This window comes from Xiphophorus maculatus, chromosome 2 (genome assembly GCF_002775205.1).
Source record: "Xiphophorus maculatus strain JP 163 A chromosome 2, X_maculatus-5.0-male, whole genome shotgun sequence".
Classification (NCBI taxonomy): Eukaryota; Metazoa; Chordata; class Actinopteri; order Cyprinodontiformes; family Poeciliidae; genus Xiphophorus; species Xiphophorus maculatus.
Genome location: NC_036444.1, coordinates 22220260 through 22236415, shown reverse-complemented (window position 1 = coordinate 22236415; position 16156 = coordinate 22220260). Strand labels below are relative to the sequence as shown.

The 16156-nt window shown below is 37.8% G+C and overlaps 1 protein-coding gene across 1 annotated transcript; it reads left to right on the top strand.

Annotated features, from left to right (window-relative positions):
• Positions 1-334: 334 nt before the first annotated feature.
• c2h12orf75 (chromosome 2 C12orf75 homolog) lies at positions 335-12969 on the top strand. Its single transcript, XM_023343534.1, has 6 exons — positions 335-682; positions 5684-5708; positions 8719-8754; positions 9709-9788; positions 10301-10331; positions 11558-12969. Exons 1-5 carry the CDS (start codon positions 640-642, stop codon positions 10303-10305), a joined length of 189 nt encoding a protein of 62 aa, XP_023199302.1. The 5' UTR covers positions 335-639; the 3' UTR covers positions 10306-10331; positions 11558-12969.
• Positions 12970-16156: the final 3187 nt, after the last annotated feature.

Here is a 16156-nt window from a genome sequence, read left to right as displayed (position 1 = left end):
AGACAGAACCCAGAGGAGCCGGCTTTTTGCTGCGAGCCTCGGCCGTAGAGAAACCTCACAAAGGTCCTCTGTTTTCATCACACAAAAAGCAAATTGGGAATTTCACCGTGAGCATCTCTCTCCCACTGGCGGCTGTATTGATGCCCTTTAGTACAGTAAATCTTTTACACCTTCATGTAAAACGGAAGCTCCCCATTGGTTAAAGTCACACTCCACTCTCCGCCTTCTTTACCCTGGTTTCCCGGGCAACCATGTCAGGGTGGAGAAAAAGAGCAAATCATGTGAGGGCAAAGCATCTTTCTCTCCATCTCCCCCCCTCTGTCTCTCTCTTCCTCTCTCTCTCTCTCTCTTACTGTCATTCTCTCCGTCTCAGTGTGCGTACGTATAAAAGCGTCTCGGAGCTTTCACCTCAATCTGAGCTCTCTGTGGCTTTGCGGGGCAGGCGGGCGCAGGACTCAGGCACGCCACCAAAGGGCATCCCTCTGAGCCATTTCTTTGACCTTCCCTCTCTGTTTTCCCCGCCGCCCCCCAGTTCCTTCTCCTCCCTCCGATGTGTCGCGGGTTTCCCCCCTCTCCTCCTCACCCTTCCTCTCACTGAACGTCTTCGCTCTGCCTAGACGGTGGCTGCATCGATGCAAAATGGGTTGTGGCAATTCCTCAGCCACCAGCACCTCAGGAGGGGGTGAGTGTTTTAGGAATCTCTGTGTGGATGTGTCAGTCAGGGGTGTGATGGCTGATTGGTGAGCGAGAGGCTGTCACCGTCTCTGTGGGAAGGAGGAGAAGGTGTTTTGGGGGTAGATGAAGTCTGCCGGGGTAACGCTTACGCTCAGGAGCGCATCTTTGTGGGTGCATGCTGGTTACTTGACTTCATTCATGAAAACATCTTCTGCCCTGTCTAAAAATCTTTCTTGCTCCATATTAATGACAAGAAATTAAAAGAAATTTACAGAATCCTTCTTGCATTTTACAATAATGTTCACATTTAAGAGTTAATACCCTAAAGACGCAGATGCAGAGTCCAGTTTGGCAAAATCCCTAATCTAAGACTCGACTGCATCTCTAAAACATCTTGACTTTCACACAGTTGCAACATCTGGGCATTCCTTTTTAGTTTGTCTGTTTTCTTCCGTCGCCGTCTTGCTTTCCAAGGAAATACTGACATTCACTCATCCTTGTCTCCCCACTTGACGGATACCGAGGGTGTCCTGAACGCAGGCACCTCTGAAATACTAAATCAACTCCTGACTTTGAGTCGTAAAACCTGAACGACACGGTGTGAACGGAGGATATTCTCTTATCAAATAGTTTTTCTAACCCTCACCCATCTTATCTCCCCCTAGCACATCTCACTCACTTGGCTCAGACTGTTTTAAATTACACCTGAGAAAATCTCCAGGGTCACACACGGTGTGTGTGCTGGTACGCACACACACCAGCAATATTGTCTCGGTAATAATTGGTTTGAAGTATCTGCAGAATTACCTCACCAGCACCACTGCCCATTAAAGCAGCGTAATGGGTGTGTTTGTGCTTGTGCAAACGTGCATGTGCTTGCAGGTACCTAATCAGTGCTTGCCAGGCGTGTTGACGTAGCAGCCTGGTCCAAATGTGATCCACGCTGAGGTTCCATGGCCTGTAAACAACATCTAAGTACCTCCCTCTGGGCTGGACCCTGTTTGTCAGTGACAGGCGGACGACTTCGGTCGGCCTCATCCATTTTTTATTGACTTGGTCTCAGAGGTCAGCGATCAGAAGAGTGTCAAGGACGTGTGTGTCATCCTGTCACGCTGACAAATTGGGAATTGAAGCGGCTCTCATTTGTCCACGCCAGCTGACGTCAGGCCTGTGTCTAAGGACAAAATTAAAGCAACTAGCCGGATATTTCTGTCAGACCAATCCAACTCACTTTATACATAGTTATAGATATTGGCTTTATTGTTGTAGATTGTTGCATAATCAAAAAAAAAAAACACCCATACAAAACTTACCTTTTGGTTTGGTTTTGGGCGGTACTGAGGCACTTTGTAAACCCTCAGAGCTCTTTTGATTACATTTTCTTGCTGTTTGTCTCAGTGCAGGCTAATGATGAAATTCGTCCTTCAGTTTTGTTTTCAGCACAGCTGCAGCAATATGTCTGCGCTTCATTTAAAAACCCTCCACGCAGTTCACGAAAATAATAAAACACTGAAGCAGTTTGTGAGGAAGACCAGGGAAGGCTGGAATGGCCAGATTTCATTATCAGCAATCACTTTGAGTCAAGTTGTCATAAGAAAACATTCAAAAGCATCTCACAAATTACAATACCAACAACAAAAAAACATTATTTCTGAAATTTATTTCAAAAAGTGAAGCTCATTCATTTCACACTATTTTCATTCAGTCAAGAATTTCACAAAAGATAACAAAGCAACTTAAAAAATGTCAGTTTTGAAAAAAGTATTTATTTTTATATATTTAAAAATTGCATGTGGAGAGTTGTTTACACTGCTAAACTCTAAGAATAAGTGGAAAAATATTCATAGGCATGGCAGCAAATATACTGCTCAAAAAAATAAAGGGAACACTTTAAGTGTTAAACACCTGTTTAAGTGTTCCCTTTATTTTTTTGAGCAGTGTATATGCTCCTCATAATTGCTGACCAGCTTTTGGGTTGTTTCCACAAGTATTTTTTGCAATTGTTGAATCTCTGGGCCTTCTTGGCATCTCCCTAATCTTTAACCCAGATTATTCAGTCTGAAGATATTGGGTAAAGTCAAATATTACAGGTAACCCTTGTAGTCAATCCTGTGTTTAGTTTCACTTAAATCTGTGTCACCAGATTCACCTTATGAATCTCTCAAATTCTTTAAAGGACTTTGTATCATAATCCTCCAGTGGCTCACAGGTTATCAGGTTGCTTCTGTACTTTTCTCTTCCACATTTTTTTCTTCTACTCACCTTTCCAAAAATAAGCGTGGATACGCCACTTCTTTGGCAATTTTGTTCACTCATAATCATCAAAATTAGGAGAAAATAAACTCTTAAATTACACAACTCTGTGTAACAAATCCTATAATCATTTCAATTTTGAGCTGGATCACTAACGGTACTCCTAGAACTAAAGTAATACTATAGGACCATTTTGTCAAAAGCTTTTGCCTACCATGATGCTTCCTGCTTCTCCTCGTGCCTTTTGTGATGTCATCACCCTTAATACTCACCTGGCAGAATTAGAAGGACTTTTCACATTTTAAACATTTTTAAAATTTGTGAAATTCTGCTGAGGAAAGCCACGCTTCATGACCTACCTGTGTGTTTTTTTTTTTTAATTCTCGGTGTACATTTACCTTCGTCTTTAAAAATTAAAATCAGCACATTGACTTGATATTTATGTGCAACCTAGAAGTAAATATTCCCGTTTTTTGATCATAAAAATCCAAATCCTAACCACTGTTGAGGTCATTGAAGAAGCCGTGAAAATCAAGTTGGACAAGGTCATCATGAATTCAAGCCTGGCCCTCGTCGAGTTCACTCAAATGACCGCACTATATGTCACATTGTTCAACCCAAGCCTTGTGTGCGCAGATGCGCAGCCTCGGATATGAATGAGCTTTTGTCGAGGGCACTGAAAAGGCCTCTTTGTCACGGACTAGAAACCTTTGCAGATCTCAACATAGATCGAAATATTTCCCATGTTTTTCTGCTTCGTTTTCTATGATTTCACATTAGTTTGATGCTTCCGGGATTAGTTTCGCACAAGTACAGATAAAAATTGGTTGAAGGGCAATCCTATGCATGTCTTTCTACACTGTTGGATGGAGCTATGCATACAGTACGAAGGGAAGGGGGTCAAATTATCCTCCAGCTTAACTTCATCGCTGTAGAGCCTGTGCATCAGGAATGAAGAAATGCTAATTGGCTCATCTAGGAGTTAAACAGCCTTGAGCTTTTTACTGGTGTCACTGGAACTGAGGCTTCTTGTGCTGCTCTCCATATACTGTAGGTTCTTTGACAGTGGAGCTGAAAACCAAAAGCAATTTTAAGCTACATAAGCAACATCAGGACTCTAAACTGAATTGAGTAAAAGTTTCAACGGCTTCAAGGCCAAAAACAAAAAAAAAACAAAAAAAAGAATGATCACACTGTTCAGTTCAATGTTCACTTATTAGCAACAAAATCATCAAAAGCCACTTAATGAGACAAATACGTCCAGTTCATATCCAGTCATATAGTTGAATTTGGATCCAATTGGATACAGTTCAGTTGAAATGCAATACTTATGCAATACAGTCATAAAAGGTTAATTATTTAATTGGTAATATTATGAAGACACCTCTAGCAGCGCATCTTTAGCTGTTCTCTGTGCTGACCAGAAGACTGGAAGGAGACGCACGCGGTAAAAAAGAAGCACATAAAACACTGAGTCAGGAGTTCTTTCTAGGGAAAAGAGAAAAAAGAGAGAGAAGATGTGGTTTATAGTTGCAATATCAGTGGCACGCTCCAGGAAAGAAATGCAGCTGAACTAAGAGGCACTATGATAGAATTATTTCTACAGAAGAAAAACAAACAAAATGAGCAAATATATTTAATTTAATCAATTTTTTAAAGTTGCTTTCCACTATAAAGAGATGCTAAAAGCACTGAAATACAAGTACTTTTAAAAGGAAAACAAAGTAAGTACAAATGACAGCATTATCTTCTTCACTCGGTCCACTCAGAAAGAAGAGACAGGTAAAACTAAAATACCACCAGAACATATTTTCTATGCAGAAGAAAGAAGAAAGTGCACATATTTAATGTTTGCAAGATTTCTTTCAAATACACTGCGTGGGAGAGAGGCACAGCTAAGCTGAAGGACTGAGCTGGGAGTACTTTCTACATGGAAGAAAAACACAGAGAACACACATTCTTAAAAGAAACAATACATCTGTATGTGGCTCCAACCAAAACAAGTTTTTTTTGTCTGCGTTTTGTCCTGAATCTCATTAGAATGTAATATACTTGTTTCTGTAAAAAATAAAAATAAAATAAGAACAGCTGCTCTGAGCAGAGTTGCTGTGTTTATTTGTGTCTGCTGAAATACTGAGCATAAATGTATTGCACAACAACTCATTACCTCATTACCATTACTAGCAGCCATCTTGAATGCTTTAATAACTGTAGCCTTAAGACGCACCGTCACATTATCTAATCAAAGTCCTAATTCGACAGGACTCGCTTCATTTCGACAGATTTCGCATGAAGCTGTCTTAATGATTGAGGTCGTGATGACTTTTGCTCAGTGACGGCGCATCGTCATCATGCTTGATGTAACTTTTAGAAGATGGCGTATAGTGTGGCAGTAAAGAGCTGGGGATTGTCAACGGAGACATTTGATGATTTTTATTGGTTATTTCTTTATTCATGAGAGTGACAAGGATTTCTACAGATTACTACAATCTAGACACCACCTAGAATAAAAGGCTTGTCCAGCTCTGTGTAGTTAGTGTCTGTATTTCAATGAACCTTCACAACCCAAAGGTTTTCACAGCAGAAATAAAAAGGTTTACATCCACCCTTAATGAAGTGAGTCTACTGCCAGCATCCTATTATTGTCTGTCCTTGATTCAGTGATTCTAAACACAGAAATTAAAAGTTAGTAATAAAACATCCTTCCTCCATTCCTCCATGGGTTAAATCTTGTTCGTTTGTTTTCTGTTCTCAGGGCCAGCAGAAGCCTCCAAAGATGTGTAAGTACACCAGTCATTTTTAAGAATTTGAGAAATTCATAAAGCTTTGCAAGACATAAGTCAAAGCTAAAATGAAGTTTCTGGTAAAATAGTTAAATATAGTTAATAATTAAAATAGTTGCCTTCAAGTTTTTAACATTTTGTCACCTTACAAATGTCAACTTTTAGTGTTTTATTGGATGCTAAATGTTGATACGTGATACATCAACACCAAGAAGTGCAATAATTGTGAAACAGAACATAAATTATGCATGGTTTTCAAAAAGAAGGTTTGTGTTGAAAGAAAGGCATAACTAGTTTCATTCAAAGTCTGATGCAAAATACAGGTGCATTTCAATAAATTAGAATATTACTGAAAAGTTTATTTCAGTAACTCATTTTACAAAGTGAAACATATTATATAGTCTACTTGCAAACCTCTATTTCTATTAATTAGGATGATTTTAGTAGTACTTCTCAGAAAACAGCCTTGGTGGGTCCCAGAAAGCTATTTATCCATCAATTTTCTTGTCAGTGTTAAACTGAGAATCAAACATGTAAGACTCAACCATAAGAATAACCATAGGAATACATGACTGCTACTATTGACCTGGTGAGGATTAAGATTTCGAGTAAAAAATAGATTAATTCACTACAACAGGGATACATTTACAAGCATGTGTGTCTACTTTGTACCCTAAATCAGCATGTATGTTTCCTGGTAGCCATTTGAGCAGCCAGGTTAAGCCCTTGAGAGCTGACTGAAGAGTGTTAACTAATCAGAGCGTCCTAAAACTGAACCCGTCAAAATATCACAAACATATGTAGACCCAGGGGCGCCGTATAGGAAAAGGGAAAAGTTATGACAATTCTAAGGGCTCCTGACCAACAGGGGGCCCTCCACAATTTATCTATTTATTTTGTGTTCATAGAAATGTAAAAAAAAAAATTGGGGCCCTGTCAATTACAAAATTAATCATATTGCATTTTTGCAGATTGTTTTTAGCAGTAAAAATCAAATGTTGCCCCTTCCAGACCAAAAAGCAGAAATCCATATTTACTCTGAGCCCTCCTGGATCTGCATGAAATGGTTCGTTCCTGCTTGGAGCGCTTGACGGTGACGGTGTTCAGCAGCAGTCAGTAGAAAACAAGAACGACTGTGGTTCTTACTATGCTTCTAAGAAAAAATTATAAAATCAGGTTTTCAAAAAAAAAAAAAAAAAAAAAAAAGAAATAGAGAGAGAGAGAGAGAGAGGGAGAGAGAAAAAGGCAAGAGTGTTAATTTATAATCCAGTTTTTCTCCAAGAGACTGTGTGAGATTATCAACCATTTAGCATAGTTAGCTTAGCTACAGACAGCTTGCCTCCATTTTACTAGCATTTAATGAATTAAGAAAAGAAATTACCAACATATTCATATATTGAACTTGTCCCTGTACCTTTTACCACTTAACAACAGGTGAGTCAGTCAGCAGCAGCTCTAACCCACGTCCCTCCTGACTCGTCCTCTGCTAAGTGAAATTAAAGCTGCAGTATGTAACTTTTATAAAAATATTTTTTACATATTTGTTAAAACTGTCATTATGTTGTGACAGTATGGTACAAGAGATAATCTGGTAAAAATCTATTTCCTCTGCTTTCTCAAAGTGCTAGAAACAACCAGAGAGTTTTGTCAATCACCATCTCATGTTGCTGCTCATCCTTCCTCCCCCTCGCTCTGTGCTATCCTGCAGCTAGCATAGCCTGTTGTGAATGCTCAGTCTAGTTAGCATTGCTACCAGTGACAGCAGATAAACATTTTTCCTGTAATGATAAGTTGTTTTTCCATCATTACCACATTTAGCAGTGAGTGAATGAGGTTGATTGACAGCACTAAGACCCTCCTACTGGTTCTGATTGGTTGTTTTGGTCAGAACGTTGCATCATTTTAGCCAGTAATAGCAGTTCAAGGACAAGGTGGAGGAGACTGATTGTTTTCACAGATTATCTGTCTCATAATAAACTGTCAGGACATGGTGACAGCTTTAACAAATATGGAGAAAACATATTTCTTATTAAAGTTCTATACTGCAGCTTGAATAAAATGCAACTACATAGCATTTTTTGAGAAGTCTGGATTGATTCATGTATATTTTGAACGTTGCTTTTGACTGTTGCTTGTGGGGAGAGACATTTCAGTAATATAAGGCTAAAAGAAAAAATGTAAGTAACCTACTTGCATACTGTATGCAGACTGTTGTATGTAAAATTCATTAGCAGTAAATATTGTGCTAGTTATCAGTATTGGACCAAAGAAAGCAAGGCAGTTGCAAGCTTTTAAAATTGTGACACTTTTCATGGGTCAGATAGACTCAAAAAATTGTAACAGCAGCTGCGCGGGGGGTCCCAATTAAATTTTTTGTCATGGGTCCCAAGATTCCTGGTGGCGCCCCTGTGTAGACCACACTCATTTTGTCACATACAGACAAACTCTTTATCTATCTACCACAATGCCCATCAAAAGAATTTCCTAACCCATTTCTCCTTACCTTGATTTCATCCTTTACTTTACCAATCAAGCAGAGTAAACATGCTAGGTCAAGTCTTTAGGGAACCACAGGGTGGAATCCCAGCGGTCTACTTTAGTGCCTACTGAGTTCCTTCCAAGATGAAACAAACAAAACATGCGCACACTCGCATTTTATGCTTAAAAGAAAAGAATCTGCAAACAGAACAGCCTTCAAGCTGAGTATTTTTGCTGTTTTGTCTGCGGCGCAGCTTCATGTGAGCTCTGCGACAACAACATGCTGCAAGCAGCTGATTGTTCAATAACCTCAGCTGAAACGATAATTGCCAATTCCATGTGCTGCATCATCATCAGCTGCTGCCACCGGGGAATGATCCGTATTCCCTGCAGCTCGCCGTAAATGTTCCGCAGCGCAGCTGAAACAAAACACACCCTGGAGTCCAGTGGCTGCTTCTTCTCAGAGCTTCAGATGTTTCTGTGCTGGGCTCTGAACGCTGACCTAACCTGTGATTCTTCTCTCAATCAGGACAGAAGATCCCTTGGCAGACGATGAGAAAAGAAGGTATTCTGTTGACGCTTCTGAGGTTTTCGGTTGCCATGTTGCTTTTTGTAAAACAGTCAGTATTTTGCAAGAACAGTAACCAACATCTGCCAGTAAGGTAGATATTATATTAAAGAAAACGTATTGATATTCCTTGAACTTCCTTTTATTTTGTCTCATTTCAACCAGTTAACTTTGACCAATGCCTTTGTTTTTGCTCATTAAAAGCATGATACTATCACCACTATGTTTCACAGTGGGTGTGTGGTGGGTACAGCGTGTATTTCGGTGTTCAAAATAATGCCAACAACTTGTAGGCAAGAAAGTTTAATTTAAGTTTTCCATGTGAACAGAGCATATTCTTCGACATGTTTGCCATGTCTCCTTCATGGCTTCTTGCGAACTGCAAACAGGACTTCTTCTTCTCCTGACTCTGATGATAGATTCAGGGATTTTGAAGTCAATCTGTTTCACATAACCTCATTTAAATGAACATAGTAGAGATTTAATTCATACTCTCCTTGCTACATTTTTCACTTTAAGTGGACAATCATTTCTTGGTAGGTTTGCCATTATGTTATACATTTTCTACTTCCATATGACGGATTGAACAGAGCTCTGTAAAATGTTTAAAGCTCACAAAAAGGTTTTGTAACCCAACTGTGCTTTGAACGGCTCAATGACACCTTCTCTGACTATAAAATAAGCTGAAGACAAAAGTGTGTAATATTCTCAGGATTGTTGAAATGTAACATTTTTCTTCTTTTTTTTCCAGTCTTTTGATTCTAAAACCAAATCTGAAAAAGGTCAAGAGAGAATTTTGCAAGGGACTGAAATTTCTTAAGAGTTGAAACTCAAAGAAAATAAATTCTACGAACATATTATTATTAGCCAAATTTAATCTTATTGTTTCTACTCAAAATCTAACTGACAAATTATGTTACACTAACATAATTTCTTCTCCTGTCCTCTCAGGAATTATGGCGGTGTGTATGTGGGTCTGCCTGCGGACCTGACCACAGTAGCTGCTAGTCAGTCTAAATCCACACGGAAAGGTGAACATCTGCTGCAGACGTTCTAATTTTAAACAACTTTGACATTGAAGTGTATTTTTGAGGCACATCTGAACACGGATGCTTGATAATCTCCATCAGATGAGCTGCAGCAACATGCAAAGCAGCCACTCACCTCATTGTCAGGGTCCAAAATTGGATCCGTTAAAAGAAAAATATGCCAACCTTGAAAATGTTCATGCTATTTATTAGCTCTGTTTGCAAAGTGGACAGTGAAATTGATTCAATTCAAGAAGCAGCAATGTACTGGTAAATCATAATGCAGGATTTAATGCGGGTATTTTTCTTCTTTAATTTACGTTTTTTGTGCCATTTTACTTGTCCTTGCTGAAGTTTAATAAAACCGATTGTAATTTGAAACGTATCATTTCCTATTATAACTGATCTTTATCAGTTTTGACAAAGAGATGCAGAAAGACCAAAGATGGTAAAAGATTCAAAATGTCAATGTCCCTACAAATAACTTGTTGCTGTGTATTTTCTTCTTCTTACAGACTAGCAGCTACAGAATGGAGTTCAAAACAGGTACCTGAAAAAACAATAATGCAGCTTATTTGGCTGTTTCTTTTTTTTTCTCCAAAATGACCCAGAACCAAAAATGTTCATTACCTCAACATTTTCTCTGTTTAAATATTTCTAATGGGACCACTGACAATATTTATACCAGATGTTCACCATATAAAACCCCCAACAAAAAACAACAACTATGGAAACAATCTGGTTATGGATTTATTGGAATGATCACTGAATAAACTTACAGAAATGCATTTCCTGGTAAGGACAAGTTCAAGAAGTGGCCATTTAAATTAAGATTAGAAATGCATATGCTAAAGAAAAATATGTATTTTGTTATAATTACTTCAATGTTTGAATAATACGTTTACATAAAATGATGTTAAGTTGTAAGAGTAATTAATAAGAATGTATATTCATTATCTGAAATTTATTTTATGAAACCACTTCCTGGCCATGTGTTGCAGTACAGCTTGAATTTGTTTTGTAGCTCGGCCTTACCCATAATTCAGTGGGCGGGGCAACAACATGAAGGGTCTGAAGGGACTTGTTGTGCCGGTTAACCAATCAGATATCACCATGTCTGATGAGCCACAGTGACAAGTGAAACAATTAAATAATGCTAGAACAATTATTTGTCATTTCATGTGACTAACTGAAGTCTTAATCACAGATTTAAATATTTAGTTATTTATTCAATTAATTATCTACCAGGTATTGTATTTAATGTAATCATGACAATTTAATCACATATATAAAAAGTTATTTGGCAACACTTTATTGACAGACTGACATGACACTGTCATAAACATGACATAACACCTGTTCTGAACATGAAGGAGTCCTTATGAATGTCTATGACTGTTGTCATGAAGTGTCATTCGGAAAATTATGACACTTTAATGAGTTGAATTAAAAGTGCCAACTTTGCATTAAAAGTGTCATTATTTACCAAATATTTCAAAGTTGGCAATTTTAAAGGACTTTCGATGCAACTTTGCATTAAAAGTGTCGGTATTTACTGAATGAGTCTTCATGACAACAGTCAGACATTCATAAAGACTCCTTCATGTTCATGACACGTCATGTTTATCACAGTGTCACGTCAGTCTTATGCACACCCCGTCAAATAACGTGTTACTAAATTATTTCAATGGATTGTGTTCATTTTTGCTCTAAATAAAAAAAAAAAAACTAACTCAAAAACTGTTGACTTTTAAATTGTTTGGTCTCAACAGGACCCTACAGTTGAGTCACCCAGAGACTGTCACGTTACAAGCAGAGAGCATCTCGCCGCTCTGATTCTGGTAGAAAATTGACTAAATAAGGACTTTCAGAGTCACACTGAGCAAAAGACAGGAACTAGCAGAGCGGCAGAAGATGGAGTGATGTTTTGATGTGTATGGCATCAGTCACCGCCCTTTATCCTTGAGAACAAAAGACGAAGAAAGAGGAATCCCAGACAGGCGCCCCACGCTACGAGTAGCAGCTGAAGGTGGTATCAATGGACCCCCCCCCGACCCCTCTCTCCCTCTCAGGAAATGATGGAGGATACAGCCAACTTCACAACTGAATGAGTGGGAATCACACAATCTCCCCAAACTCCCTTGGCAATAATATTTTCTGCTAATAATATCACTATAGTGCATAAATGTTTAATTGCAAGTAGACTGAACGTGTCACTGGTGATGAAAATAGAATTTATTGCAATCAAGGACCTGCTGTTGCATCAGGAAAGAGAGATATTATTCTCAATAATCACTCTGAGAGCTGAAATGAAGCTTGTTTTACACGATGTTCCGGATGTGGTCACCTGACCCATTCCAGGCGTATTTGTCGTGCTTATTCTCCCTTCAGCATTTTTTCTTTTTTGCTCAAAAAAAAGCTCAGAATATAGTACCTTTAAAGCCACAAATGGGAAATTTTCTTAAGGTTTTCATAAGCTGAACTGTCAACTTCTTTTCTCACATCACAGCATAAATGTAGATTTGCAAAAACAGCTTAATCTTGGAAGAGATTGAAAGGAAGCAGCGTAAAAAGAAACATAGAAATGGTGAATCGGTCTTCAATCCTCCCCACATGCTATATAGCTGAACTCCATGTTGTTTGTGTCAGTGTGTAATCTTTGAAAGAAAATGTGTGTTGAATTGTGCAATTTTCTGTCTGTCAACAAACACCACAAGAGAAGATGAAAATTAAGTTTTCATTGAAGTACAGCTTATATTGTGATATTTACTGTGCCTTGCGGAGACGTTCCCACCCCTTACACTTCTCCACATTTTGTCACGTAGCCACAAACACCAGTGGATTTTATTGAGATTTTCTATGATTATCCCACACAAAGTGGTGCACTGTTACGAAAAAAAAAATCATGCATGCTTTTCAAGTTCTTTTATAGATTAAAACTTGAAAATTATGTTGATCCATCACATAAAATCCTAATAAAACACAGCAAATTTTGTGGTTACATCATGAGAAAATGTGGGAACGTTCAAGAGACAGGGATACTTTATCAAAGTTTTTAAAACTCTTTGTACCCTTTATATTTGCAAATTATTGACTACTGAATCAAGTCATGTTTCGTTCTGTTAAGCAGCATGTCGAAAATGTGCAAAAATGTTTGATCAGTACGGGGGTTAAAAAAAAAAAAGAATCTGGAAATGAACTCAAGAAGAATCTAAAGAAAATCTATTTGGACTTGCTAACAGCACAAATGAGTAAAGATTTCCAATGAAGAAAGATGGAAATCCATCTAGTTTGGACTTTTGTGACGTACTTACAGTCTGTACAGGTTCTTTGTACTCTGCTCTTTGCCTAATGGGATTTTCTCCAACACCTCTGCAAACCCTGAACAAGGATAAGAGAACATTGAAAAGGAATAAACTGAAGGAATTTGTAATGCTTCTCTGTGGCTTTAGGAGAATATCCCTAGCTGAATATCAAGTCAAGAATTAATTTTTTGCAGACATCTTGTAGCTTTTGAAATAACCAAAAGCTACAAATAAATGCATTTGCTTTTACTGCCAAGGTCAACATAATAATTTTACACTCAAGCAGTTAAAGGCATTAACTCCTTAAAATGACAGACCAGTTAATAAATACTGATATATTTTCTGTTTTGATCCTTAAGTCCATACTAGAAAATAGTTATGAACAAAGTAGCACTGGTAAATTATTTACTTTGTTTTAGTTTAACATAATCAATCACAATATAAATTTAATAAGAATAGGAAACTTAATGTATTTAAAGGGGGAAAAAAAATCAAGCTGGAAAATATTTACATCATTAATTAACCAAAAACTATAAATTACATTTACTACCAATTCTATTTCCTTAAAATGAACTAAAGAAAAATACAACAAGCAACTTATCAGTGCAACGGTTACATATTGTTATTAAATTTTAAGAATCTAAGATAGATGTTCTCTTTATAAATAATAATTTCATGGCATAATTTAAGATTATAACCTCACTGTGAGATATTGTACATAAGTGTCAAGGAAGGTAGTATTTAGAATCAATCGGCAGACATTTTGAGTTTCTTCTCAAAATGTCAACATGTGGATTGGTGTCGATTTTTAGTCTGTTTTATTAACAAGAACAAGTAAAACATTCTAGTCTCTCACATAAATCTTGGTTGGTTTTGAGCAGGCCTGAAACCTCATTAGTCTGAACCATTTGATAGTGGGTTAAAAAACAAAAAAACACACAGTGCAGCTTAAATGGTTCCTTTAGAGCAGCGGTGTCAAACTCATTTTCGTTTTGGGCCAAATCAAGAATCATGAATGCTCTTAAAGGGCCGGTTGTGCCAGAATGCATTGATAAAACCTGATCACAAACTGTTAAAATACCAATGAATTCTTAAAATAATTCTTAAATAATATTATTGAACATCTTTTCAGTCCCTCCAGGATTTTGTGATACTTTTTGTGATATTTTTTTCAATAAAAATCTAATTATTTGTGGCACTAATTTGGAAATATTTGTGATATTTGCTCTTATTTATGATGGTAAACGGAACTTTTTTATACAGATCATGGACTATAATTTGACATCAGATAGGGCTGAGGCAGTTGTTTAGTACAAGTAAGAAAGTTTTTGATAATTTTTTAGAAAAATCTGGAATAAACTCCCTGTCATGTATCAACGCAAAAAAAGTGCAGGAATTTGTTGATTTTGAGAGAATTTCCACAATAATTCGCCAGAAACTGGAGAGACTGACTGGTGTAATTTGGCAGTAAACAGATAAAAACTGCACTGATTTGATTGAAAACAATATTTAAGCACACGTAGTGTCTAGGCTAGAATCTAGAGGGCAACATAAAAAGCTATGGCGGGCCAGATTTGGCCCACGGGCCGCGAGTTTGACACATGTGCTTTAGAGAAATATAAAATACTATAAAAAACAAAAAAATACTTAATTTGCTTGTATCCAAAGATGCATCTGATCCCATCGTAATCTTAGAGAAACAGGAAGTGCTGCGTAGTAATGGATGTAAAGTAGTGTTGCTACACACGCATGTAGGTGGCGGTATTCACCTGAAACTCGCTTGCCAGCCGCCATAATAAAGAAGAATCCATACCAGTAGGTGGCGGTAATGCACACCATTAAGTTGCTTGCCAACCGCCATTAAAAACAAAAAGAAGAAGAAGAAGAAGCAGCGCTACGTTGGCCAATCTCACACGCCTCTCCTGAATTTCAACAACGCCACCTTGGAAATTGCGCCCAAGGAAATAGATCGCCAGTAAAGTACTTAAGGTTCGTAACCAATGAGAACAAGACTTTATTCCACCGGGAAAAAAATAGTTACATTTTATTGTTCCACGTTTTAAAAAGACAATTCAAATTTAAAGAACCACAATGGGAAGGTAAGTGCACAGTACTGAGGCCTACCAGCAGGAAACAAAAGAAACAAAGCAGCAGGGCCTCCAAGCGAGCTGCAGCAGCTTTATGTCTGAAATGAAGTTACAGATTAACAAGTGATTTTAGAAAATAATAGAAGGCAGAGGAAGCCATTGTCACCTAGCAGAGCTGGATGACTCCACCCCGACCAGAGAGCCCCTTCCGGCCCAACAGCAGGAAGATCCATTTAACAGTTCTTTCTATATATAAAGAGTTGTCATTTTTGTACTATTGAACTGCATAGGTGCAATAAAAAAATACATACCCGTTTTATGTTGCCAAGCTAAACTGGGGAGGGTAAATTACAGCCACACCCCAGTACCAAGCAGGAGACTTCAGGCAGTTTCTAAATTTAAACAGTTTGAATTAACCAACTGAAATTGCAGATCTTAGACAGGAGGAGAAACATTACTTACTGATGTTAGCGTTTTGACCACTGCAAGCTAACCAAGCGACCTTCCTACTGAAGTGCGACCAAATAAAAAAAACCAAATGCAGGCATAAAGAAAACGGGTGAGATAGTCTCCCTTTATGCTCCACACCCATCATGAGGTAATTAATTAGATGACAGGTATCCTCATTCCTGGGGAAGGCTTCATCCTGCTACAAAAGAAAACATTTATCATAAATTTACCTCTTAACAGAATGAAAATTCAAATTAACTAATGATTCAGAAGAGCTTACTTCTCAATCACTGGCTTGGATGTAAATTGTAACATAATGCTATCACTAGCAAACACAAGACAGTATATGAAGTCAAAAAAGCGACGTTAAACTAAAGCATCATGAAAAGCAATAAAACAAGATGCAATAAATCATGGAAATGTTAATGGGACAAATGGTGAATAAGTAAAAAGTAAAGCAGTTTCTGACACTCACTGTAATTTAGGAGGGAGCAAGAAATAAAAGTGGATTAAAATATGGTACCCCAAC

Coding starts and splice junctions, on each gene's coding strand:
- c2h12orf75 (XM_023343534.1), top strand. CDS start 640: ATGGGTTGTGGCAATTCCTCAGCCACCAGCACCTCAGGAGGGG. Junction 683..5,683: donor CACCAGCACCTCAGGAGGGG/GTGAGTGTTTTA, acceptor TTCTGTTCTCAG/GGCCAGCAGAAGCCTCCAAA. Junction 8,755..9,708: donor GCAGACGATGAGAAAAGAAG/GTATTCTGTTGA, acceptor CTGTCCTCTCAG/GAATTATGGCGGTGTGTATG.